Below are 26738 nucleotides of genomic sequence, written 5' to 3' on the forward strand. Positions count from 1 at the left end.
AGTAACTTCCTCATGCAGGCCCAACAGGGCAGCCTCTGTCCGTCTGAAGCGCCCCTCCGTGGGCGCGGGCCGATCTGGCCGCGCGGGCCGATCTGGCCGCGCGGGCCGATCTGGCCGCACTGGCCGCCTCTCTGCCACTTCAGGCCAGCGCGGCCGCCCGTCCGTCGAGTCTGGCCGTTTCGACCTCCCTTCCTTGGTGTCCGGCCGCACGGTTCGCTCGTCCGTCGCGTCCGTTCGCTCCGTCCGCGCCTCCGGCGCTTCGGGCCGCAGCGGCCGCCCCTCGGCCCCCTTGGGCCACTGGGGCCGCCCCCCCACCTCCGCCAACTCCGGCCCGTCCTGCGGCTCCGGCTGGGATTCGGGCCGCTTGTGCCGCCCTTCTGACTCCTCCGGGCGGTGTCGCTGGCCCCTAGCGGCGGCCCGGGCCCGCCACTGGCGCCGCTTCCTCGGGCTCTGAGGCCTCCGCCGTCGCCGCTGCCTCGGGACGGCGGCTCTCGGCCGGTCGTGCCGTTCGGGGCCGTTCTGCACGACCGACTCGATGGCGTCGCTCACGGGGTCGGGCCTGTGGGCGCGGGAGACACGCAGCGGCCGCCCTGTGCAGGCACCGCTCGGCGGTTTGGACGGCTCCTCCGCGGGGGCCACCGCCCTCCCTGCCTCGCCGTGTGATCCCACGCTCAGTGAACCTGAAAGGCAGGAACCCCAACAACTGTTGCTTTCCGAGCTCCGACGGGTGTTATTTAAACAGAAAAGTGTGCGTGTGTGCGTGCGTACACACGAGGAGCCTCCTTTAGTCAATGCACTGTTGGATCAGGACCACCCCACGCCAGTGTGGGTTGCGTGCGTTGTTTAACCGTAATTCACCGCGCAGGTCAGTGCGGGTTGATGAAGGCGGGGATCATAGTTTCGGTAGCAGTACAGTACAACAATGAATTTGGCTGCCCATCGCCTAGGTCCAAAGCACACCTGCTATGCAACGCTGGTCAAGCCAAGGCCAAGCCTGTCCCCCCCGCTTACCGCAACGATTCCCAAACGGCGTCAAGTTCGGCGGCAGCGACGGCGGCGGCGGAGCAGGCAGGCATACGGCGCCCGCGCCCACCTCGGCGCCCTGCGGGCCCTTGCGCGGTCGGCCCGGCCGCCGTTCGCACGGCACGTTGTTGCCCGTGCGCAGGGTGCGCTGCAGCTTCTTGGCGCGCAGGATGCGGCCCACGTGCACCAGGCCCCGCTTGGCGGCCTGCAGACGCTCGAGGCCGAGGGCCGCGCGGCCCTCGCGCCTCGCCTGCCTCCGCATGGCTTCCGCCTCGCTGCGCTTGGTGCGGCCGACGACGACGACGCCGCCGCCGCCGCCACCGCAGCAGTTGCCACCCCAGCTCGCCGCCGCCGCCGCTGCCATGCGGCCTGCGTTGCCGCCTCCGACACCACCGCCGCCGCCGCAGCAACTGCCGGACCTGCCAACGCCCGCAGCGGAGCCTGTCGGACGAATGGACGGCAGGCCTTGTTAGCGCTGCAGGTGCCGGTGGCACTGCGGTTACGATAGCAGTTTCGGAGGCTACAATTAACGGATGAGACTCTGCGAAGTTGAAACTGCGCCAAGGTTTTGCTTTACGGAGGTGTCGTGAGATTTTTGCGAGCGGAAGTGAAGGACGGCTTCTTTTAAATGCAGCTGAACGATATTTTGGGATCCAGCTCAGGCCCGTGATCTCATTGTCTGGAGGTCTTCGCCTACCTGCTCACTTTACTTGCTTATAATGTTGCATGCACACAGAAACAGAAGCCAGACCTATATGGCAATCAAAGGCACAACTATATGAGCCAAGTTCAATTCCTGACCACGGCTAACACGTCAGCCTATGAACTGCTTGTGGGCTTCCCCTTCGCCAACCCACACTAAAAAGCGTGACGAGCTACAGTCAAACAACCCCTATGACCCATGTGGGGCGAGCAGGCGTTCACCCAATAGTGGATTAACGGCTGAGAATATTTTACAACCGACGATAACTCTCGTAGAAGAATATGACCCACTTTATAAATGACATTTTTGCGTAACATTGTGTTGCCGCGAGGAATTTACCCCTCGAGAAAACCGGCAAAATTGATCAAAGTCTTGCCCCAAAACACGGCGATAAAAATCCAGCGCCAACGAGACTCATCATCTCGAGCCGTGCCATGACACCGTCGCTAACGTGCGGCTCGTTCACTAAAATACTTCCGAGCTAAACGCGCATTGGAAACCACTTACAGATAGCACGCGGACGCGCGATTCTTCTTCAACGGTTTACATTACAAGTAACAATAACGGCGGCAAGAACCTTACACACCACCACCACCCCCGCCTCCCCAACACGCGTGTTGGCAGTGACTGCCGCGGTGCCCCCCCCCCCCCCACCTGCTTCTCTGGAGCTGTCCGACAGTGACCTCCTGCGGCCACCGGCCATCGACGGGGCTCCATTGCCCAGCGGGCCGGCTCCTGGGGGCCAGCACCGCCCGGCACGGTCACGGTCTCGGTCTCGCGCCGACAGGCCGACCATGCCTGCGTGCCAAACGACGCCAAAAAAACGCACGGTACCGGGTTGAACGTAACAATCACATACAATTACGTCAATTCATCCGTCGCTCCAAGTCGCGAGACAAAGTTACATTGGGACGTTTGGAAAAATAGCTTTTTTTTTGGAGGAGCGTTTTTGTTTGTGCGTGCAAGAAAAACCTGGGAGACAATGGAAGTGTAACAGCACAAGGGGGGGGGCCAACGCTCAAAAAATTCTGCACGTAAGTGGCGCTCACGAGCCCGCTCGTTTGAATGGCAACTCCTGACCCCCCGTCACGGCCCAGAGGATTCTGGAGTTATACACCAGGGTCTTCCCTATGCGGGTTCATAATGGCCACCACGGCAAAGGATTGAGACGGTCTTAATTTTGGAGCTTTCGTGACTGCAGGAATTATTCTTTGGTTCTTTCGGTCAATGATGATTGCTTGTGTTGCAATTGAAACGTCGTAATATGCTATTATTTTAATTTATTATTTTATCTTTAGACGTGACTTAACCGAAAGAACCAAAGAATGATTGAGACGGTGTCAAAACTTTTTCACGATAACCCCTCCGGTCCACGTGTGTGGTGCGGGTGGGAGGGCGATTGACCAATTTCTGCCTGGAGCTGGGGGCCATGGGTGAGTGGCGCCTACAGCAGGGGCCATAGATGAGTGGAGCCGTCAAGCACCGCAGAAGCACGTAGCCGAGATTAATTCCTCAAATAACTTCCTGCTCTGCGGCCAAAGGGGGTGACCGCACGGGGCCGCGCCGCTGTCAAGTGGGCTGTTAAAGGAAGAGCGACGGCCTCTAACCCAAACCCCGTCCCCCCCACCTCATCACCGGCACCGTCCACACAAACGAAACGGCGGCTCCCACAGACAGAACCACTTCTCCACGCCCGGCTCCTTCTCTCTCAGCGGCTCCCCCCCCACCCCACCTTATCTCATGCCCTCCGCACGACACACTCCCCCCACCTCGCACCACCCTCCCAACAACGCCACCCACGATTGTTCACCGATCTCGCTTCCCCCCCCCCCGCGTTTGCGTAAGGAACAGGGCGTCCTCAGCGCCACGATTCCTTCCCCTTACCCGGCTGTCAAAATAAACGAACGCGAATTGAGGGCGGGCGGGCGGGCGGGTCAGCCACGGAGCGTTATGATGCGGTTTGCCGACTGGTGGTGTGGGTTTTGGCGAAGAGGTTGGTTAGTGGGAGAGTGATGTTTCTTTAAGGTCCCAGGGCTGGGTATTTTTCTCCTCCCCAAACCCACACATTGTTACCAGAAACAGACACTTAAAGTACTGTATTAAGTGACGTAAATAATTGCCGTACTCGCGTGTCCATCTCCGAGCGTTGGATTTCATTCAGAGCAATGCTATTCTGAAGGCACCCCACTCCCCACCACCCCCCACACCCTGAGCTTTCCACATAAGCTCCGCACCCTTATCAACTACACAGGCGCATTATTATTGAGTGCAAGTGCGAGCGAGCGTCCCATGTCGGTGCTTTGCGTACGCATGCAAGCCAGGACATGTGCGTGCGTGTGTGTGGGGGGTCAACAGTGGGGAGCGGCGGGTGTAGCGGTTAGCGCGCCGCGCTACAAACCCCGGCGACCCGAGTTTCGATTCCCGCTCACGGCCAACACCAGAACCGGTTCAGATAATTGTCACTGGACTTCCCAGAGGTCGACTCAGCCTCAAATGAGTACCTGGTGCAGTGTGTAAACATCGCCACTGGGGAGACAAAGGCGGCCGGGCGGGCGTGGAGCTGGCCACCAACCCCCTCTCCTCGTGTGCCGTTCCGGCCTTCACAGGTGTTACTCGCTAACAGCACTTGCCCCAACAGTCTGTTAAGGCTATACGGGGATCTTTGCTTTGGGGGACGTGAGCAGCCAGCTCTGGTTGTGTTGACACTCGACAGCATTCGGTGCAAGGACTTGTGTGTGTGTGTGTGCACATGCTTGTGTGTGTGTTGGGGAGTGTGCGATGCGTTAGTGGAGTGTGTAATGAGTGCGTTGTGTGTGTGTTGTAGTGGTGAGTGGCGGTGCACTGTTTAGCGCGCTGCTCTATGAACCTGGTGACCCGACTTCGATATCCCGCTCATGACCAATAACAGTGGCAAATGATAGTAGGTTTTTACCCTTTTAACTGGTACAAAACTGACACCTTTATAATAAAGGTGTCAGTTTTGTACCAGTTAAAAGGGTAAAAACCTACTATCATATTTTGCCACTGGTAAAAGAGATCTCATAGTGTAAACAGTGGCAAATATTTGAAATGTTCCTGGGCCTCCGCTAGGTCATCTCAGCCTTCAATGAATACCTTCTGCGGTGTGTATACATCAGCAATGGGGAGACAAAGGCTGCCGGGCATGGTGTTCGCCACCCACCCCCTCGTACGCCGTGTCGCCCTTCAGGAGGTGCTAATGGCACTAAAGGGGAGATCCGTCTTTGTTGATGAGTGGGCAGTGATGGTGTAGCGATTAGTGCAGTGTGGCGAATAACATTTAGCATTGGTCCTGGGCCTCCTCTAGGTTGACCGAGCCAGAAAATAGTTGCGCGGCCCGTGTGAAAGCTTCAGGATAGGGGAGAGAAAGGGCAGCTAGTTGCGATACCGGTCACACGACCTCCTCCTGCGCCATTGCAGGTTCTAACAGCTGCTCCCCAACAAAACTTGCCTCGACTTGTGCAACGAGGGGGGGACGGCGACGACTTTATTATTTAACGAGCGATTTATGTTCGTGCAACACTTTCTATTTCTCGTGACAAAGTTGTCGTCATGTTGAGATTGCAAGCTGTTGCATCGTTGCTCTTAACTTTATTTGGTTTCACGCCTTTGGAACTTCTTGGTGGTCCAGTTTACCGAGGTGTCTCGTCTGATTAAACAACGTAAACTTTAACACCGTGTAGGCCCTACTGGGGCACTTGTGTTTTATGTGTGTGTTTACATTAATATTTACTGCTGCATGTATGTACATGTTCAAGTCCTTTAGCACCGTCCGTAGCCAACCGTGTTAATCGGAGGCGCAGAGGAAGGACAAACTAACACGCAAAAAGCAGTTCTAAAGAAATTAGTTTGTCAATGTAGATTATTTAAAAGCTGCAAAGTGGCTTCCTAATATCGGAAGAGCGTTACCAGATGGCCGCAGAAGGACATCTAAAAGCGCGCGAAGCGTTGACCGTCTTTGTTCGACGGCCAGCCAACAAGCCACCGCCACCGCTGCTGCGAGGATGACCGGAGTTAGAATTCTGATGGTTTATACATTTATGGCGATCACCCCCCCCCATCCCTCGTTGTTAACCAGGTCGGTGGACGAGGTGCATCCGTTAGTCATTCATCTCAATCAGTCAACCCATAACACCTGGGTCTGTCCCGTGACCTCCTGTCAGGGATGCCTTCAACACTTCAAATTGCCTACAAAGTGCACCTAGCCTGGCACAAGCGCTGTGGAGACGTCGCCGCCACTAAGAGGAGAATGGCGGCTGTTGTTGTTATTCTTTTTATGTATGCTTATGCATCTGTGTGTATACATGTGTGTGTGTGTGCAGTAGTGTAGCGGTTAGCACACTGCGCTACGAACCCAGAAATTAGTTCGATTCTCGCTCACAGCCACCAACACCGGTGACGATTATCTGAACCAGTCCTGGGCCTCCCCTAGGTCGACTCGGCCTCAAATTAGCACTTGGTGTGGTGTGCATACCTCACCACTCGGGAGACAAAGGCGGCCGGGCGTGGTGATGGCCACCCAGCCCTGAATGTGCTGTGCTTGCTAACAACACTTGCCCCAAAAGTCACCGAAGGCTATACGGGGGATCTTTGTCTTTGTGAGTGTGTGTTGATGCTGCTGCCACCCACACAAAAGAACAAATGCTGCCTTGCCGGTCAGTCCAGTCCACCGAGGGGGGTTGGCCCTCATCTCGCTCTCCGTGTCCCTCTCTCTCTCTCTGCTTCTCCCCGTGGACAAAGTCAATGAACCAAACTCTAAACAAACACTGCCCTTCCTCCATTAATGCCATCTGCCAAATGCCACACATTCTTTTTTTTCTCTCTCTTTCTCTCTCTGCCAGATTGAGACTCTCACACGCGCGGCGTTGATTCCCGTTGCTCCCTTATTCCCTTTGTAGATCTCAGAAGCTAAGCAGGAGTTTTGAGTTTGGATAATGCGACAAAGAGCGACCGTCATGCACGCCAGGTCATCAAAGGCAGCGGCCGTGAGGCTGCGTTATGTTGTGGGCAGCAGTGAGTGTGGGAGAAAAAAACCCCATATTGTTGGACTGTACTGCGCTTCTATGCTCCTTTGGTCAATGGATGAACTGTTGTTGCAATTGGACCTTAAAACAATCCGCTTACCTGCTGGCTGCTAATTACTATGATTGTTGGGAGTAGTGGAACGTTCGTTAGCGCACCACGCTATCAACCCGGCATCCCGAGTTGAGAATTTACCAGCCACGGCGAACATCGGTGCCGAGATTTATCTGAACCGGTCATTGGCCTGCCTTCACCAATCCGCACCGACCACCATGACGAAGCACGGTCAAGTTACCCCCACTAGCACTAGCACGGCATGGGGAGGGGGCCCTCATCCAGCAGTGGATTAAGAAATGGGGTGTACACACGCGTGGACATTCTATTTGCAGAGGCTCACCATATCACGATTGTGCTCACCGCCAAAATCTGGTGAAGCAGCCGAGGGAGGGGGGGGGGAGGGACAGTTTATGCCTGGCACGGTGTAACTGCATGCCGGCCGGCCAACTGGCGGCCACAACTTCGGCACAGCGGCCCGCCAACGATGCACACACACAAAGCACGGCTGCCGCAGGCCTCGTCGTTTCTCCGAAGGGCTTGCGGGGAGTTTTTTTAGACCACAGCAAAAGTGGCGAAGAACGTTTTTCACGACGATTTCTCATCGCATTCAAACGATGCTTGCGCCGTTACGCGAGCGCCTACTTTAGGCTCAATTGCATTCGAAGTGTTCTCTTGGCGCGGTGTGTTCCTCATTGCAAGGCCCGCGGGGCCACAGGCGGACCCCTGGTGGCCGTTAGTGCGGCCCCTGACAATATAGAAATCGTGAAAACGACCACCATCATCAATGTGCTGTCAAACCTCAATGTTTTATCGGCGATTGTGGCCCCATCCTCTGAAAATGAGTGAATAACAATGTCTGAGCGCGTTGTAACAATAACAAATTTCCATTCGGACAGTGGGCAGTGGCACCACTTTGTGTTGGAGAACAGTTTTGCAAAGATGATGTCACAGCACTACTATTGAAATGACTGCTGAAGCCACTGTAATAGGCCTCTTTATTACAAGAACACACCTTTTGTACACACTATAAGGTGGGTATTTATAGTGACTAGATTGACTGCATTTCAACACGCTCTACGCAAAGCGTGGGCTTTTATTTATATATCAAGAGAGAGGCAGTCAGCCATAGGTAGAGGACAAAAATTAAGCTCAGGAGGCTGGACTTGAACGGGGGGGGGCAGTCGACAGGACAGATGTCTGGGTTAAGGGTAACCCAGACCATGAGAGCAGTAGAGAAGAATGAGTGGACCTCCCAGCGAGCTAGCTTTTGCCTGGACGATTCGAGAGAAAGCCTTGGTTGCTGGAGTGGAAGGGGAGTCATGCAAGATGAGAAACAGCAACCGCCCAACGGGAGCAAATGTCGACTGCAAAAAAAAAACCGGTGCCTGGCACAAGTCTATAAAATCTTGCGCGGTGCCCAGAGGTCGCAAACGGGTTTTGATTCCTAACCCGTACCCGTACCCGGCCGCACCAGGGTCGCAAATGGGTACCCGTACCCAGCCGGGTACAGGTACCCGTTCCCTACCCGTACCCTACCCGAAATGAGTGACAAACGGTGACTCACCAGTGACTCACGGCCTACCCGTACCCGGCCGCACCAGGGTCGCAAACGGCTACCCGTACCCGGCCGGGTACGGGTAGATACGGGTAGCCAGGTATCGGGTAGGATACGGGTATCGGGTACCCGGTTGCGACCTCTGGCGGCCCCCCTATGGCCGGCCGAGAAGAGCCACCCAACGGAACCGCTCCGCGCACCGTGGATGACGATCGTCGACAGCACACCGCCGGCAGAAGGGAGGTGTCGAGGCCGACACATGCGAGGTGGTCTTCGCACGTGGATCAAGAACGGTCACAGCTCCTCTTGACCGGGGAAGGCTGCGCAAAGGCCTTGACGCACATCCAAGCGAACGCCCAAACAAAACGACTAATCCATATCTGCGCTACTCCGGGCAGAGGATTAAGACTGATCTCGCACAGATGGCCTGAGGGCCGGCGTTGTGACCACACGAATGTGCTTGTGCTTCTGCCCGGGGGGCTCTGACACTTGCCAAGAGGCAAGGGGGTTCCCTTATATCGGCGGACAGTGCAAAATTTTATTTTTTTACAGGGAGTCCAGTGACGGTGCACGGCGCAGAACTGATATCACTTGGAAGCCGCACGTCTCCTCTTCGCGCGGTGGCTGGCCTGCGATGGCAGCCAGCAAGCAAAGGCTGTGGGGGAGGGGGGGGGATGGAGCCCCCAGACGCAACAAATCTCCCGGCGGTAAGCTGCAGGGATATCCGGGTTCAAAGGGTCTCGCTGCGTTAACGGCCGCAGGCGCGCGACCCCGTGACCCTCGCGAGCCACCCAGGAGGAAGCGGCGGTTGGGAAGGTGCGAGCGGTTGGGCCTCGCTGATCGCCAACAACGAGCACGGGAGCGGCAGGGGGGGGGCTGCGGGGGGGGCGAATCGGGTGGTGGTGAGAAGGGGTAGGGTTGTGCGGTGGCCTCAGCTGGGGAGGAAATGCTCTCCAAAGTGAAATAGTGACATATGTCTTCTTGGTTCTTTCGGTAAAGTCACGTAGAAGGGAAATAATAAAATAATAAAAAATTTACATAATAAAATAATTCTCATGACGTTTCGGCCACAACGCAAGCAGCCGTCCTCAGGTGGAGAACAGGTCTGTCGGAAAGATTGCGTCTGAAGGTTACCCTTTTTTTTATTCAGACGCTGTCTTTCCGACAGACCTGTTCTTCACCTGAGGGACGGCTGCTTGCGTTGTGGCCGAAACGTCGTGAGAATTATTTTATTATGTTTTATTTTTATTATTTTATTATTTCCCTTCTACGTGACTTTACCGAAAGAACCAAGAAGATGAATCCCTGCAGTCACGAAAGCTTTAAATCGAAATTTAGTGACATATGCTTCGGCAACTGGGGAGGAGGGGGGGTCAAACGATAAGTGAGACAAACACCACCGTTCACTGACCGACCGGTCTTGTCTAGTTTTTTTCCTGACCTCCGTAGTTACCGGCACCCCAATGGTATCACGCGGCCCATCACCAAGCTCTCTTAACCGCAACAACGTAACGAAGGAATGCGGAATGGCCTTCGTATCCAAAACGTACTCGAGGTTTTAACGTTTCGCAATCTAAATTGGCACTTTCAACGTTGCAATAATAGGGTTGTGCGAGTGGCGGTGCAGTGGTTAGAGCATTGCACTTAATCGTCGAAGCCCGGCCACGGCTAACAGAGGCGAGTGATATGCGAACCGCTCCTTCGATCTCCCACACACCCCCCCGCAAATTCCAGGTTCGGCACAGACGAGCGTGTGGACACACGGTTAACCAACCCTCAAGACCGATATGGCATAAGGAGGCATTCATCCAGCAGTGGATTGATGGGAGAACGGGCGCTATTATCGTTTGCTAATCAAGTCACTCGGAGCCATCGGACAGAGTGGATGGTGCTCTCACTGGGGCTGTTCATTTAGTTTTTGTTTAACCTTTTGTCAATAATCGCAAAATAAAAGTCCCGTTCGTCTGTGGAAAAGTAGCACATGGTGCCTGATGACCCCGGTGGCCCCCCGCAAGAAGGCGACCGCTTGACACAATCATGTTGAAACGCGCCGCGCGGTTTCAACATTCGCGCGTGCGTGCATGCCGATGGGTTGATCGTTACGAATGCTGAACCCGATTTGACGATCAAATCCATGGAGCTTTGAGGCCGACGATCGATTCTGAAAAAGATTTTTGACAAACCGATGACCGACTTCATCACCCTAAGTGCTGATGGCCACTTGCAGGTTTGGACAAGCGCTGCTATGGCCGCATTCCAAGCGAGATTAGGCTCCAATTTACCCCGGCACCCCGCCCTCACCCCCCCACCTAAGAGCACCTCGTCTCCTTGGGCAGCTCAAGAATGTTCCATTAATCGCCCTTCCTTGTCCACACCTTTGAGGCATGTGTGGGAATTGGCATGTGGGGTGATGTGTGCGGGCGGGGTGAGGGGGGAGCGGTAGTGCAGCGGTCAGGGCACTGTGCAAGGAAGCCGGCAACCTCGGTTCAACTTGCGCTAAATGGTCAACATTAGCGGTGGGTATCTGGCCTTCCCCTAGATCGACTCAGCCCGAAAAGGGCGGCTGGTGCGGTATGCAAACAGCATCATTTGGCAGTGGCGACACCATCCCCCCGTGTGCTGTTGCAGCCCCGTAAGCGATCGCGAACAGGACTTCTCGCCCCAACAGTCAGTGCGTGTCACATCAAGGACGATCTTTGTGTTGGTGTGGAAGGGAGAGGGGTGGGTGGTGGAGGCCAACGTGGGGGGGATAGAGTGAAGTAACCTTGACACCTGAAGCAAAAAGCCTGGGGGGCCTTAAAGGTGCGTCACCTTCCTGGCCCCTTGCTTCCAACGGGGGGATTATTATCGAGGAATGTTTAATCTCAGCCCCAAGTGCAGCGGACGCTTTGAACGTATCGCCGAGATGAACGTTCAAAGTTCACCGTTGTGTCCTACGGAAAACGAATTACCAATGCGTGCGCGTGCAGTCCTTTGCCAAATCGACTGTTGGACGAGGGGCCTTCCCATGGCGGCGTCAAGTCACGGGAGGTTGAGCACAACTTCACCGCGGTGGTCAGTGGAGGTGCGTTGGTGAAGGGAGGGAGCATGGAAGTACAGTACAGCAATGGATCGCGTTGGCACTGCCCTGTACTGCCGACAACAAAGCATTAGTAGCCTATAACACCTGTTTTTGTGTGTGCGGCGGTTGCCCAGTGGAGCACTCACTGGGGCTCAGCCCTGCTTTTTTAGCTTCCGTGATCAGACGAGATCGGGCGCATTCCTATAGCGATCTAGTTGTAGGTGTGCAAACCTTAAGATAGTTAAATGCTGTGGGGGGGGGAAGGGTGGAAGAAAATAAAACACAAAAAAAAGCTCAAGCATCAATGACGTGTGCAATATATTTTAGGGCAGCTTGGAGTGGTTTCTTTTCAAGGGTCGCCAACCGCAAGCCTGCCGTCATATCGCCCTGCGCAACGTAGGAGTAGTGCACGTCCGGCGAGGGAGGCTTTGCAGTGAAGCTCATGTGGGCCTCGGCACCTTTCGCGCGGGACGGGATTGCCGCGTGACGGAAATGTTGTTTGGGTTCAAGGTACCCTGGCAGAGTGGACGTGGAGCGAGGAAGTACGCCAACAGGGGTGACCGAAAAAACCCCGCAAAATCGACTGTCGAGAAAACGCGTGCGATGGAAGGCACCTCCTTAATGCCTATAACCTATGTTACTTGGGTTTCAAATTATAATACCTTCCCGAGGGCCTCGTTACAAAGCAACTGACAGTACTTGCATTATACGGGGGGGGGGGGGGGAAGGGGGGGTCGGGGTCGGATCAGGGAAGAGATAACATATCCAGCTGCCTCTGGTTATGGTTGAGAAATAAGTAATATTTAAAAATACTTTTTTTAAACACGCTTTAATGAAATGTAGAGTACGAGTAATGGCAGAACTCCACGACTCCAGTAAGTGGCTCTGAAGCTTGTTATAACGTAAGGGACCGTGATGATTTACAGCCAACGTCAGTTGAGCGTGGACAATTAGACCCAAGCCGAAACATAACATATAAAAATTAATGTTTAAAAATACTTTTATATATTTCTATGATAGAATATAGTATTATCATCAGTATGACATAAGTATACCAAGTTTGCAGTCGATACCACATTGGAAAGTGGGTTAAAATTGAGATACAAGATTTGAGGAAATGACAACCACAGAGTGAGTGCATAGAAAGCGTGTAAAAATATAGTTTAACATTTTTTTTTCTTATTTTTTTATGATAGAATATGGTATTGTCATCAGTATGACATAAGTATACCAAGTTTGCAGTCGATACCACATTGGGAAGTGGGTTAAAATTGAGTTACAAGATTTGAGAATACAACAATGACAACAACAAAGTTAAATTAAAAAAACACAAACCCTCATCATAGCACGAGACAATAAAAAAAGCATTCTTACCCTTACCCAATGTTTCGATTGTTGCTATCGGGTGAGCTGCTGAAGACTTGCATTAAAACCCTGTTGTGCACAGACAGCCACTGGCGAGCTCCTCAAGGCTTCGGTGCTACCGGGTGCTGAGCACAAGCAAATACAGAGCTGCCACTTTAATTCGATTAAATTTGTTTTCATAACGAGCGGGGGAGAAGGACAGCGCCGGAGCGACGCAACTCTCCCGGAGGTGGTCACCGTCGTAGGATGGGTGGACGCAGGGCAAAGGCGATTCGAGCTTTTTAATGGAATCGTGAGCATCGGATTCGTGACGAATCACCGAATCGCCGGGAGGTCAAATCGTAAATTAGATCGACGAGTGGCGTTGGCAGGTGGTCGAGTCAGGGGGAAGAGGAGGATAGGCTAAAACTAAACTTCGATTTAAAGCTTTCGTGACTGCAGGGATTCATCTTCTTGGTTCTTTCGGTAAAGTCACGTAGAAGGGAAATAATAAAATAGTGAAAATAAAACATAATAAGCAGCCGTCCTCCTTCACCTGAGGACGGCTGCTTGCGTTGTGGCCGAAACGTCGTGAGAATTATTTTATTATGCTTTATTTTTATTATTTTATTACTTCCCTTCTACGTGACTTTACCGAAAAAACCAAGAAGATAAAACTAAACTATTTCTATTTTACAAAGGGAAGGCCCCACTTTTTCAGAAGCCACCTGGCCACAAATGATAGCCAACGAAGCGGCTCATCATCATGTAAACATTTATAGCGGCAAAATACTCGAAACGCATGTCGACTCTAAATGTGGAGGGAAAAATCGGAGGAACGGAGTAAAATATACGCGATTACGGTGAGAGACAGATGTCACGGTCCGTATCAAACCCACGACCTCCTGTACACCAGGCTAGGCAGTTAACATCTCGCCACCACAGCGCCACTAGCCCGTGCCAACCCTCTCAAAAGCGGACGGCGCTGGACGTCGACAGAGAGAGAGAAAGAGCCGACGCCGCTACGCGACTCACCCATGAAGGCCGGGGATGTCATGTCGGCAGGCGGGCGGCCCCGGGCCCTCTCGTCGAGCGAGCCTCGGCGGTAGCCGGCGCCACCGCTGATGCAGTCGCGCGACCGCCACGGGAAGGCGTTGGCGGAGCCGGGCTGCGAGTACCTCCGCACGCACGCGTCAATCGACTCGTTGATGGCGTCGTACGGTCTTGGCTGCAAGAGAAATCACAAGCGGATGTTCTGGAACTCAGCGATCACTGTGGATGTAACAAGAGTTATAAACGATGAGAATTGTACTTTCGCCGTTTTCGCGGTCGTGCTACAGAACCCGGATTTGTGTTTTCGGTTTTTATTGTTGTTTGGCAACGATGTCCGACGTTTCACTCCACGTGCTGGGAGCTCCTTTATGAATTGTCCCTAAAGAAGTTCCCAGCAAGTGGAGCGAGACGTGCGGTAACAACCCAAAAGCACAATCGGAGAGCTATTCAGCTCCGTATGTTTGGCCACTGATGGGTTACAAAGTTAAAGAATTAACTCGGGAGCTCAAGAGACAATTCCCTCGACTGCACGATCATCACGAGGACGCACCTGCAACCGAGAAACAGACGCCAAGCGCCCAGCCATCAGCCTTCCCTCCCGTCCACGATGCTCACTCCTCCCCTCATCCTCCTCTTCCTCCTCCTCCTCGTCATCCTCCTCCTCCTCGTCATCCTCCTCCTCTTCCTCCTCTTCCTCTTCTTCCTCCTCCTCATCCTCCTCCTCTTCCTCCTCCTCCTCCTCATCATCCTCCTCCTCATCGTCCGAGAAGCGCCCGTCCTTCACGTGGAACTGCGCGCGGGGACCGGGCGACGTGTCCGGAGAGCTGCGCTCGGAGGCCTCGCGCTCGCGCCGCCGTAGCTTGCTCCCGTGCCGCCCGCTCACCGGCCGTGCCCTCTTGCTGCGGTAGCACGCCGGCGGCGGCGGCCCGTTGAGCAGCGCCAGCGGAGCCCCCAGTCGGAAGTCGAACGGGCTCAGGCGACTGGCCAGAGCCCCGGGTGGCGGCGGCGGCATGGGGGGCGGCGGGTAGAGGGGCGGCGGGTACTGCCCGTAGTAGCCCAGGCTCAGGCTGCTCGTGGTGACGGGGGGAGGCGGAGGCGGCGGCGACGAAATGTAAGGCAGGCCGAACGAGTCGAAGTAGCGACCCGTCGCCAGCGGGTAGCCCACGCCGGGCAGGAAGGGCGGAGGCGGCGCCACCGCGTCGGGCGATTGCGAGCAGCCGTCGGACGGCTTCGGGGGCCTCCCGCGCCGCCGCATGCCCAGGGCGCGCGGGTCGGGCGGCGCCCGCCTGATGTAGTGCAACGGGTCGAAGGCGAAGGGCGGCGCCAGCGCGTAAAAGTGGCTGAAGTTGACGCGGAAGATGGAGGGCAGCACGTCGCGCGGGATGTAGCGAGGCCCGCGCTGCGTGAGGCGCAGCTCTGCCAGGCAGCGCACGGCGTCCTCCAGCGCCGACAGGTACCCCGGGTCCTGCCGCGCCGCGTGCATCTGCAGGTACTTCTTCTTGCGCTTGCGCTTCTGCTTCTTCAGCTTCTCGTACAGCAGCAGGTCGCCCATGAGGCCGCGGTGCCGCCGCTTGCCCCGGTGCGCCTTCTTCTCTTTCCCGGGGCCCGTGACCCCCGGGCCGCCGGCGCCGGCGACGCCGGCCCCCGCGATGCCGGCGCACGCTTTCAGCGCCTGCTGCTCGGCGGCCGCCGCCACGGCCGAAGCGGAGATGTCGTCAGCCGAGGCCGCGTCGCCCGTGAAATGCTGCCGCCGGCGCCGCAGCCCCTCGCAGGCCTTCTCGCCGCGGTCCGACGTGCTGTTGTTGTCGGTGCCGATGCCGCTGTCGCTGGGCACCGTCTCGTCGCTGTGCGACTCGCTGGCGGGGGACGGCGTCGCCTCCTTCAGGATCATCGCGGCGTCCGGGAGCGCGCGGCAGCACGGAGAGTTGGGCGGCGAGGGCGGCCGCACGGACTTGCGCGCCGCCTTCGTGGGAACGAAGCGGCGCTGCAGGGGAGTGGGCGGCGGCGCCAGCGTGGGCTCCACAAAGCTGCCGGCGTCGCTGCTCGGCGGGCTCTGGTTGCCGCTAAAGCTGGAGAAGTGCGTGCGCGCCGGCGACGGCTGCGGTGTCGAAGAAGGCCCCGGATGCGACACAGCCGGCGACAGTGCGCCGGCGCGGTGCTGCTGCTGGTGCTGCTGCTGGTGCTGCTGCTGCTGGTGGTGGTGCAGGTGCTGCTGGTGCTGCAGGTGCTGCAGGTGCTGAAGGTGCTGCAGGTGCTGCTGATGCTGCTGGTGCTGCAGATACTGATGTTGCAGGTGCTGCTGCTGGCTCCTCAGCGGGATGAAACTGGCGCCATAATCACTGCCGCTGCCGAAGAGGGAGCTACCCCGACCGGAGACTGGGCAGCCATCGGACGTGGCCTTGGGCTTGCGGCCTCTCTTCTTGCCGATGTATATCGTGCCACGCTTGCTCACGTTGATCTGCTGCTTGAGCCGAGAGCCGAGCGCCGCTGCAATGGTGGAAACGGGCCCAGCCACCCTCGGTTGAGGCTTTTCCCGAATCGCGTTTCCCGGCGTCAAAATCTGCTTCAGGATCTTCTTTCGCTTCAGTGTCCTCATCTTGTTGATCTTCTTGATCAATTTTTTGTCCAGTACCTTGCCGACCATTGGCCGGTCCTTCTTGACCTGCAGCTCTGCGTGGTGTGCGACGTCCGTGGGCGAGGCGTCGTTGTCATCCTTGTACCGTTTAAACCGTTTTCCGTCCATCTCGAGGCCGCCGCCGGCGCCGTCGATGCCGCCCGCTGCGCCGCCCTCCTTCAGCTCCTGGCGCCCGAAGACGGCCGTACCGAGATGGCCGCCCACGCGAACCGCGGAGAGCATGGGTGACGGACGCATGATGCCACCCATGCCCATCTCCATTTTCCTCGGCCTGCCTCTCCCCCGCCTGCTCTCGTCCAGGCAGACCAGCGAGCCGACGCCGCCCCCGCCGCCGTGCTGGTGGAACATGCCGAGCATCGTGCGCTTTATTGGGGGCGGCACCGGCGCTGCTGGTTTGGCGGCGGCGGCGGCGGCGAGCGGCGGAACGAGCGCCATCAGCGGCTTGTCCTTCTGCAGAGAGGGTTTCGACCGAGGCCGCCCCCTCTTGGGCTTGTTCACGTCGGCGGCGTCGGCGCCGTGAGCGGCGAACATCACGGGCCGCTTGAGGAATCCGCCGCCCATGGGCAGAGCCGGAGGCGACAGGGACAGCGGCGGCCGCCCCGTTATCCCGGGCGGCGGCATTGGCCGGTGCCCGAACTCCTTGAACTTGGGCGACACGGCGGCCTGCGCGATGAGCGACACGGGCCTCTGCTCCGTGTTGTTCAGCGGGAGCCCGAACTTGTTCAGCTTCTTGAGGTGGCCGGCGCCCTTGTTGGAGCGGCTCTGATACACCATCCACGACTCGGCGTCCAGCTCGTGCCTCTCGGCCCCCGCCTTCTCCTTTGCCTGGCGCCCGCCGCCCCCCTTCTTCCTGCGCACCACCAGCTCCGGCTGTAGCGTCGGCATCTTCGGTGCCCGGCTCTGGCCCCCGATGATGGAACTCGGCCTGTGGCCGTGCGCCGCCTTCCTCTTCAAGTTTTTCGTCCTCGCCGAGGCCTTTGCGCAAACGTCGCCGGTCCGCCGCGGCCCCGCGTCGCAGCCGGGCGCGTCGGCCAAAACCTCCGCTTTGCCGTCCTCGAAGGAGCCCTCCCGCACGAGCCGGGGAGGCTCGGGAGACCCGTGCCTCGACCCGCGGTGCTCCCGGGACTCCGGCGGCAGGCTCGGCACGCGCGGCTCGCCGTCCTTGCGGCCGTCGCAACTCTGCAGCGCGGGCTGCAGCGCCGCGGCCAAGTCCTCCGTGTGGCGAAGCGCCGACGCGGCACCGTCGGCCGTGGTGGGCCTGGCCGGCAGCCCGCCGCACCGCTCCTCCGCGGGGCCGCCGGGGCACCCGGACGGGACGTCCCGCTTGCCGGTGGGCAGGGCCTGGGCGCCGCCGGGTTTCCGCGCTTTGTCCGTCGATGCGGCGACGGCGGCGGTGGCGGTAGCGGCGGCACGCGAGACGCCGGAAGACGCGGTCTCCTCCTCCTCCTCCTGGCTATCTTCGGACGCCGATGACAGGTACGCCACTTTGCTTTTCCGGAAGCGGCTCGCCACAACAGCACGGGCCTCGCCGGGCCTCGGTCGGGCCTCTGCGCCAGTCGCTCCTTCCTCGCCCGGCGCCTCCATCTTGGCAGCGATCCTGCGGTCGGCTTGAACGCCGCCGCCGCCGCCGCCGCTCAATTCGGCGCACGCGGAGGCCCTCGCGGCCGCTCTGGAAGACGACGTCGCTGCCCGGGGTCCACGTCCGGCAGGCGCAGGCCGCGGCAGAATCTGGGGTGCACAGTTCGGCGCCGCGGCTCCATCGAGCGCGCCGAGGCAGTCGGTCCCCAAACGCGCGTCGTCCCGGCCCCAGCAACGGTCGGCGGAACCCGGCGGTTCTCTCCGTGCCCCCCGCGAGAGCTCGCCGGCAGGGGAGCCGGTGCCGTCGGTGCCGTCGGTGCCGTCCAACGTCGGCTCCCCCTGCGCTGCGTGGGCTCCCTCCAGCTCTGGCTCGCAGTGCTTGAACACTTTGGGGCGGCCCTAGAAGACAAAAAGGGGAGGTTGTGGGTGAGAGCCGGATCATTTCATCATCATCATGATCATGATCGTCACTTAATATTTATCCCAGGCCTCCCATGCAGCACATCTTGACGTACGAGGTGAACCCAGCACCGGACTTCAAGTCAGCATTAGCCTGCCGGCAGAGGGACGACGTTGCTATATGGCTTCCAAATGTAGTAATTTCTCATAATTTTTGACCGTGATACTGGTACACGCCGGCCTACGCTCTTTCGAATGACACCATGAGATGTCGTCATGAGATGTCATCCTTGTGATGCGTGTTGCACCATCGATTTGCACTTTCATTTCGAACATCGTCATTTCACAGGTGTGCGCGCTGAAAAGTCACTGTTCACTGCTGCACGCTGAAGTCACCATTCACAAGCATTTGGCAAAACAAAAACAAACTGGCAACAAGTTTTTTTTTTTACTTCAAATTAAGACTAATTTTTTTAATTAGTCATTCCCCAAAACACCTTCATCTAAAATTGTTTTTATGGGAAATACAAAGAAAAGAACCCTAAAAACTCACAACCACACACACAGGTGACCCTGTGCCCCCGAGTAGCTGTAAGTTAATGGTTCCTCCGACACGCGTTTACGAGCACGCCTCGTTTCACTGCGACCTCCAGAGAGGCACAAAGACACACGACACCAAGGCGGCAACCTCTCCCGACCGAAGCCGATCAACGGCGAGTCCGAGACGGGCGGCACCATGCGCCAGTGGCATCCGGGTCACGGTGAGAACATGAGTGTGGTTGCCACTCATTCGTCCGATAGGGAGACCAGCAATGAATATATAATGACGCTGTGGGCCAGCGCCCGTTATGAGCAGCCACAAGGTCACGTGCCGCGACAGCGGCGCGCATGACGGAACGTGTCGACAGGGAGCTCTTGTACGTACGTGTAGATGTTGCGGGCTCTTTTTGTAAACCCACTGCTGGATGAGGGCCTCCGCGCATCTTGCGGACCCGTGAGCTAAATTTCACCATACTTCACCGTGCAAGTTTAAGGTGGGAGGAGACCAGAAAAACTAATGGATTCCGCTTCATATCCCACAACACCGACTGAATAAAAGAAGCTTTTGCGCAAGCACCCATCCCAGCTCTAACCCGCTGGCTCCCAACATCTGACGAGCTCGGGCACATTCCAGGTGATTCGGTCAAAGGCTCCTGCTCGACACAGAACGAATGTGAGCATTCCATCAACCGTGCCCCTGCCTTGGGTGAAATATCTTCACTCGGGTCTCAGCTTTCAAAGCGACGCAAAGAAGCGCGTGGATGGCTACATGTTCAGAATCACACTTAGAAACAGAAAGGGCGGCTCACCTTGCAGAGAACAAACACAGGGCAGACACATTATATTCAAAGTTAAGAGAAGGAAAATGCGCCAGGGCAGGTCACGTGACTCGGAGGGAGGGATGAGGGCCGACGGACGAGAGTGGAGACGGAATAAGGGGACCACATCCACAGAGGTAGTGGTGTGATGAGCGATGAAACCGGTTGAAGATTGTGGCATCGCATGAACGTTAGGAATGGCGGCGGCATGGGGAAGCCTTCATCCAGCAGCAGAGAGCCTGTGTCCAATCACAATGTCTCAGTTCACCCTCCAGGGTAGCGCAAGGAGAGACGGTGCTGCTCAATGAGCTCGCTGGTCACCGACTTAAGAAGAGAAACAACGGTGCACGCTCGCGAAAGGGCAGGAGCCGGGTTAATAGAATTCAACTCAGCACATGTTATATACAGGGGGCAAATAAAACAGAAACGAAATGTTTGCCTACTTGTTGAAATGAAATCACCTGCATCGACGAGTCATTTAATGCATCGCTCGGGGTTTGCCGTGTTTAAACAAACGCCGCCGTAATGCATCGATCCGCGACGTCCATTGGTCAATGTGCTAAACGCCATTTCATTTCGGCAAGTAAACAAACCGCTTCGCTATTTATTCCCTATTGATCCGACCCCGCACATTGTCCCACGAGCAGTGCAACAATTATTCTGAGTGGAGCGCCCCGACGAACGGCGGGGGGAAACGGCTGCGAGTTAACTCCATTTGGTTAGGGATCGAATCGGCCCAATCATCGCCACCATCCCCCCCCCTTCTCCAGGGTGGGAAAAACAAGGACATGTAACAAAAATATATACGGCGCTATTATTAACACGCCCACCGACTAGCGTGGTGGATTGTGGGCAAACAATCCGCAGTGACCCACACGGCGTGCGGAGGCCTCCTGCCACCCAGCAGCGGATCGACAACAGGGCTGTACAGGGACGCGGGAAGCACGGTCCGAATAACAAACTGTGGTGTCTTTAAGGGGGCCCACAGTCATCCCCAGTCGCGTGCCATGGGGGGGGTGCACATGCGACCCACCGCCGTTTGAAGTCCATTCCACAGCCCGTCGCAGACACTCTTTTTAAACACTTGCGATGAAATGAAGATGCAACCGAGACAAATACAAGGGCTCTAACCTCGAAGACGAACACCTAGGATGGGTGTGGCTACGATTTGAGCAACGCAGTGAGAATACTGCATCGTAATGTCCGATAGATAAGAAAAAAGTAACCTGTTGTTCAGGCCAAACGCTCATCAACTGAACAGGCCAAAACGTCTCATTCGATCGAATGTCATGAATTGACGCCACGATTAAACCCCTGACGAATCGATTCCATAACTTCGTTATGAACGTAGCGCCTCTAGTGGCCGCAGTGGGTAACGTAAACCCATTACATGCAACGTAGGCAAAAGGACAAATAAATGTTGATCATCATTAAATGCGTGCAGCAGCACCCAGAAAACGCAACAACTGCTTGCAACCGATGAACGGGATGCTTCCTTACACAAAGTCCACCACCAACCACTCGCAGTCGAACTGACTCTCAATGCCGAATCAAAACACCAAATAAATAAATAAAACTCCGCCTTGTTCCCGCAACAACAGATGGTCGCGATATGCTGCTGTTGCTAATTTGCCTTAATACAATCTGCTGACTGTTACTGCCAGGCGGCTGCGTTTTTAGTGTGTTTTTTTTCATCTGTAGGCGTTACCGCTGACCGGCCAAACCCCACCCCTCTGCCACCCCCTTGAGGGTGGCCGTAGCCCGACCGGGAAATATTCAACAAGGGCCAGGGTGGCCACGTGCTCCGCGGAGCAGGCGAAGGCCAGCGTAAGCATGCGCTCGCCGTCCGTCCGTGGGACACAGCTGCTGGTGGGGACTCACCAATGCGCCAGTGCACGTGCGCCCATCCGCGTTTGCCCGCCCGCCCGCTCGTAAATTCCCAATCGATTCGCACGCTTTGCAAAATAGGCGCGGGACGATTGGCCGTGTTTTTTGTTTTAAGGCTCACCGCACGTCGCACGTACACCAGTTCGCGTACGCCGTGCAGCCGCTAGAGGTTGCAGCTCGCGAAAAGGTAAAGATGCAGCCCCCCCGCCCGCCGCCGCCGCCCTTGAAATTGGCTGCTCGCGCCTCTGCTGTCGGAAGAAGGGCCTGCGCGAGAGTGGGCGCGCTTGTGTGTGGCGACATAACTGCTTGCTTCATTTGTAAAGAGGGAATGTTTTTTTTCCCCCCGTCTTTTTCGTCCATCCCGATCGTGCCGTCCCCACAGTTGCCGCAAAGACGAAGAATCCATTGGGACGAACGGTTCCTGTTCAGGGGGACGGGCACGCGGGAAGCGGGCATCGCACGGGCGACAACCGAGAGATTCCCTTGGGGTAAATTTCACCGCAGAGGCTGGTTTTTGACCTTAACAAAGGCACGCGCGCAAAAAAAAAAAGGCTTTGGCAATGGAGCACGCGCCACACCACTGTGATTGAATAGAGCCTCTCGTAATAACAGCCACTCGTGCTCGTAAAGCCCCCCCCCCCCCTTCGCCCCCCTCTCTTTTTGATAGCCGTGAGCGGGAGAGCGCCATAAAAAAACGCGACAGAGCAAAGTGCAGCGGTTGGCACCGCCGATAGGTTTGCTCTGCATTAAACGCCACGCTTGGGTCGGCCCCGTTTTATTGGGGCCGAATACGGTTAAGTACGTGCATACAGAACGACGTAAAAGGCATCGGAGCGATGCCCCAATCGGGGGGGCGGGCGGACGGGAGGGGGAGGCAAGGGGGGTGGAGGCACAGTGGATAAGCCAAGGCAAATAGAAATGAGCGAGAGACGCCAGGCAGGCGGCACCGTGGGGAGGGTGTACAATCAAAGCCCGTCACATCACTGTACTCGTGACGCGCAGTTATACGCCAAGTTGTCTCAACGAGCTTTCAAAATGCACTAAATGACAAACGTGATGAAATCGCGAACAAGACTGCATTGAAAGAGGACGGAGCGAAAAACACCTGGCCACCATCAGCATCACCACCACCGCCACCACTGCCTTAGCAAGAGACATTCACACCGCCCAGAAAAACGTTGTTGGGCAATGGGTGCAATTTCACAGCAAAGATGTAACTCAAAATCTGTCCTCATTAACCCACAAAGCAGAGTACACATGCTCTATGAACGCGAACTTGCCACCGTTACACGGTACAAATTACCCACAGGACTGTCCTGCGCCAAGACCTTCATCAGCTCAGGAACGTTTCAACACTGAGCTTGCAGGGTCACGTGATGTGGGCAGGGCTCGTAGGGGGAGGGGGGCTGGAACCCCGGGCCACCACCGATAACTAAATTAATAATTTGTACGCCCGGGGTTGGCAGCTCATGGCACAGGAGGAAGGTCAGTTGTACAGTCGGAGCATGTCGGTGACCACGGTGTGAATAAAGAGTGCGATGAAAGGAAGACACCACCGCCTGGCTTCCGGCAGCAACATTGGCAACCAAAGTGAATGTCCAAGCACTGCCAGTGAATCAGATGTGTTCTGAGAGACAATGCACACACTTGAAACTGTACACTGTCTAGGGGACACTTAGAAGCTTGGTGGAGGAGAGAGCATCCATAATGCAGGGGTTAGATCGCGTAAATATGTAAATGTGTCGTTAAACCCGCCACCACCTGACAGCCAATTAGTAAGGGTTGTCACGTAAACAGAACGTGCCAATTCGTCACTAGTACAGCACTAGTGTGTAGTGTAGTGTATAGTGTAGTAAACTAGTACAGCACTAGTGTGTAGTGTATAGTGTAGTAAACTAGTACAGCACTAGTGTGTAGTGTATAGTGTAGTGTATAGTGTAGCATACTAGTACAGCACTAGTGTATAGTGTAGTGTATAGTGTAGTAAACTAGTACAGCACTAGTGTGTAGTGGTGTATAGTGTAGTGTATAAGTAGTGTATAGTGTAGTATACTAGTACAGCACTAGTGTATAGTGTAGTGTAATAGTACAGCACTAGTGTATAGTGTATTGTGTGTAGTGTATAGTGTAGTATACTAGTACAGCACTAGTGTATAGTGTAGTATATAGTGTAGTATATAGTGTACTATACTAGTACAGCACTAACCGGTGTGTTGGAGAGCCAAGCCACAACATTTACAATCCGAGTACAACGTTTCGCCAGTAATTACAACCAGCATCATCAGGTGATAGCCTGATGACACCACCCAGCTGTGTCGGGTGGTGGCGGGTTTAATGACACATTTATATATTTACACGATCAAACCCAAAAAAAACCTGTGTTACGGATGATATTGGTCGCGAAAGCCTACGTATTAACCCGAGAGAACGTCTGTCCCGCCGTGAACAGTGTCTGAGAGCGATGAACTCGAAGGTGCGGAGGGGGGCGGAAGAAGGGCTTGGGAAACCCTCGACACACCCCCCCTCCCGGCTCCCACACCACACGGATTCCCCCACCCACCAGGGCAGTCCGTTCGACCTATTGACCCCCGCGCAAAGCAACTCGGTTTAGAGCACGCGCATGTAACAATTCAACTCGCCTCCCCGCGCATCGATTCAACGGTACATTGTCACAATTCCCAGTTTCCCTTCAACTCTAGGAAAAATGATTCTGCGCTTCATTTATTCACTTTTGTATCGTTTGTATCGTCAGTTATTTGTTCTTCATTATCTGTGCAGCTTTCTTCCGCACTTTCCCACGTTACACTCGCCCATATATTAATTTTCATATCATTGTCAGCCACGATCAATCTTCTTCTTTTGGTTGAAGGCCTCCCCCCCCCCCACCAGGCCGTCACCATTTTTCACGGTATTGCGATGCAACAATACATCACGCGCACGAGCCGATTTCATCACTCCATCTCCAGGATTGTGTGACCTCTTCGGGTGCCACTCCCTTGGTCTCGCCCACCGGCCCATCGTCCGTTCGAGCGACGTAAACTCGAGCGGAGGAATCGACGCATTGCCGAGTGGGGCCACCGAACCCTACGGCCGCCAGACTTCGAAAAACCAGTCGGACGAACGGCCGACCAAAAACCCGAGTCGCTCGACAGAGGAACCAATTCAAATAAAAACGAATTTACTCGGGACGGCCAACCAAACCGCAGCAAGCCACTCACCGTATCAAGTTGCCCTAGGCCAGACACAGATTTACCCACCACCACCTCCCCCCCCCAACCCCACCCGGCGTGAAGCCGCTATCGGCCCATTTTCCCCGCAGGGGATCCCGCAAACGGACGACCGCCGCGCAGGCGCCCGCGTGCGCACACACACACAAAACGCTGCAAACGGCACGACGGGGAGCCGGCGGTGTCCGATCGCCTCCCGCTCGTACGAGCGCGGCGGCGGCGGCGGTGTCTGCGGCACAAACAGGAAGCCCTCTTGAAGCAGCTGCCTGGGCACGTCTCGCCGGCCGCCGGCGTGTGGGGACCTAGGCCCTGAACACGCTTGCCCCCCCACACCGCCCGTCGTCTCTTGCGGCGAGAAGAAAAAAAGTAGATAAATGAATCTCAATGGGCTCTCACCGGGTTAAACAAAGGACACACGATCAATCAACCCGCGCGGCTCGAGCGCTCGCAAACGAGATGCCCTAATGTGCGAGATGAAACGCCCAAACGCTGCGAAAGGGTCCAATTCCAAAAACACGTTTTGCGTTGCAATCGAAAAGGCAAAAACCGATTGGGTTCATTTTTATTCCGACGGTGAGATTTGTTCGGTCAGATGCGCTGTTCATATTTGTTGCTGGTCGAGATCCGTGCTGCTTAGGATGCCACCCAGATGTGACAAAAACACAGCAGAAGGCACCGGAATCGGAGAGCGTCTGTACACAGTTGTGTCTCGCAACGCTGTGCAAACCAGCAGGATGTACGCATCACAAATAATATAAAAAAGAACAGAGAAGAGGCAGCGAGTCGTAGGCGGAGGAGAAGAGGATGGTCTGCCGCTTGCCGAGTTCGAGACTATGAAGGCAGCAGAGGAAGGGGAGCGACCTCCCACCAAGAGAAAGTTGAACTTGGAACTTCAACACAAGGGCATTGGTTTCACACGTAAAAGCTTTCGCGACCAATATTATCCATAATATAGGTTTTTATTTGGGTTAGATCTCGTAAATATAAGTGTGTTAAACCCACCAACACAGCCAATTACGTAAACAGAACATGCTAATTTGTTACAAGTACAGCACACCGGGTGTGTTGGAGAGCAAATCCACAACATTGTAATTTATATGTATTCATTAATCCCTTCCCCCTTCGCACGTGAAGGGCTTACAAGTGACGTCATCACATCTATCCTTCTTTTTCAGGAACGAAACAGGATTTCTCCACAAATCTGGCTGTTGCCGTATGAAGCTAGTTGTAATTACTGGCGAAACGTCGTACTCAAGATTGTAAATGTTGTGAATTTTCTCTCCAACACACCGATGTACTGTACTAGTAACAAATTCGCACGTTCCGTTGATGTGGCAAACCTTACTAATTGGCTGTGTCGGGTGTTGGCGGGTTTAACGACACATTTATATTTACGCGAAAAAAACGATATTATGGACAATGGCATTGGTTTCCACAGAGGAGAACATCTGCAGGAGCGCGAAACGAAATTACAGGAGGGAGATACAGGCAGGGAGGCGAGTCCCAATGAAAGATGCCGAGGGTGACCTTGCAGTCGAACCAGTCATTGATAGAGGAGCCAGTGGAGGGATCTGAGTATTGGGACGATACGATCTCGTTTTCGGGAGTGCGTATGAGCAGTCTGGCAGTGAAGTTTTTGTACGTATGTATGTTGAACTTCTTTCGCACCGTACGTAGCCAACCATGCTCATCGGGGGTGCAGTGTTGAGTCTATAGGAAGTTATGATTTAAAGCTTTCGTGACTGCAGGGATTCATATGCTTGGTTCTTTCGGTAAAGTCCCGCAAACGAGATCGTAGAAAAAAAATTCTTGCTGTGG

At 55.6% G+C, this 26738-nt stretch overlaps 1 protein-coding gene across 3 annotated transcripts in view; it reads right to left on the bottom strand.

Moving 5' to 3' along the window:
• Window positions 1-26738, bottom strand: part of LOC144950820 (histone-lysine N-methyltransferase ASH1L-like) — a 95594-nt gene that overhangs the window by 37402 nt on the left and 31454 nt on the right. For all 3 annotated transcript variants that reach the window (XM_078880931.1, XM_078880932.1, XM_078880930.1), the window contains exons 3-7: window positions 14387-18448; window positions 13819-14011; window positions 2381-2524; window positions 1012-1464; window positions 1-680 (exon numbers count right to left, since the gene is read on the bottom strand). The exon at window positions 1-680 is cut by the window's left edge and continues 284 nt beyond it. In XM_078880931.1, the coding sequence (XP_078737057.1) occupies window positions 1-680; window positions 1012-1464; window positions 2381-2524; window positions 13819-14011; window positions 14387-18448 (5532 nt within the window). The remainder of the gene's footprint in view (window positions 681-1011; window positions 1465-2380; window positions 2525-13818; window positions 14012-14386; window positions 18449-26738) is intronic.

The sequence above is a fragment of the Lampetra fluviatilis genome, chromosome 59, assembly GCF_964198595.1.
Source record: "Lampetra fluviatilis chromosome 59, kcLamFluv1.1, whole genome shotgun sequence".
Taxonomy (NCBI): Eukaryota; Metazoa; Chordata; class Hyperoartia; order Petromyzontiformes; family Petromyzontidae; genus Lampetra; species Lampetra fluviatilis.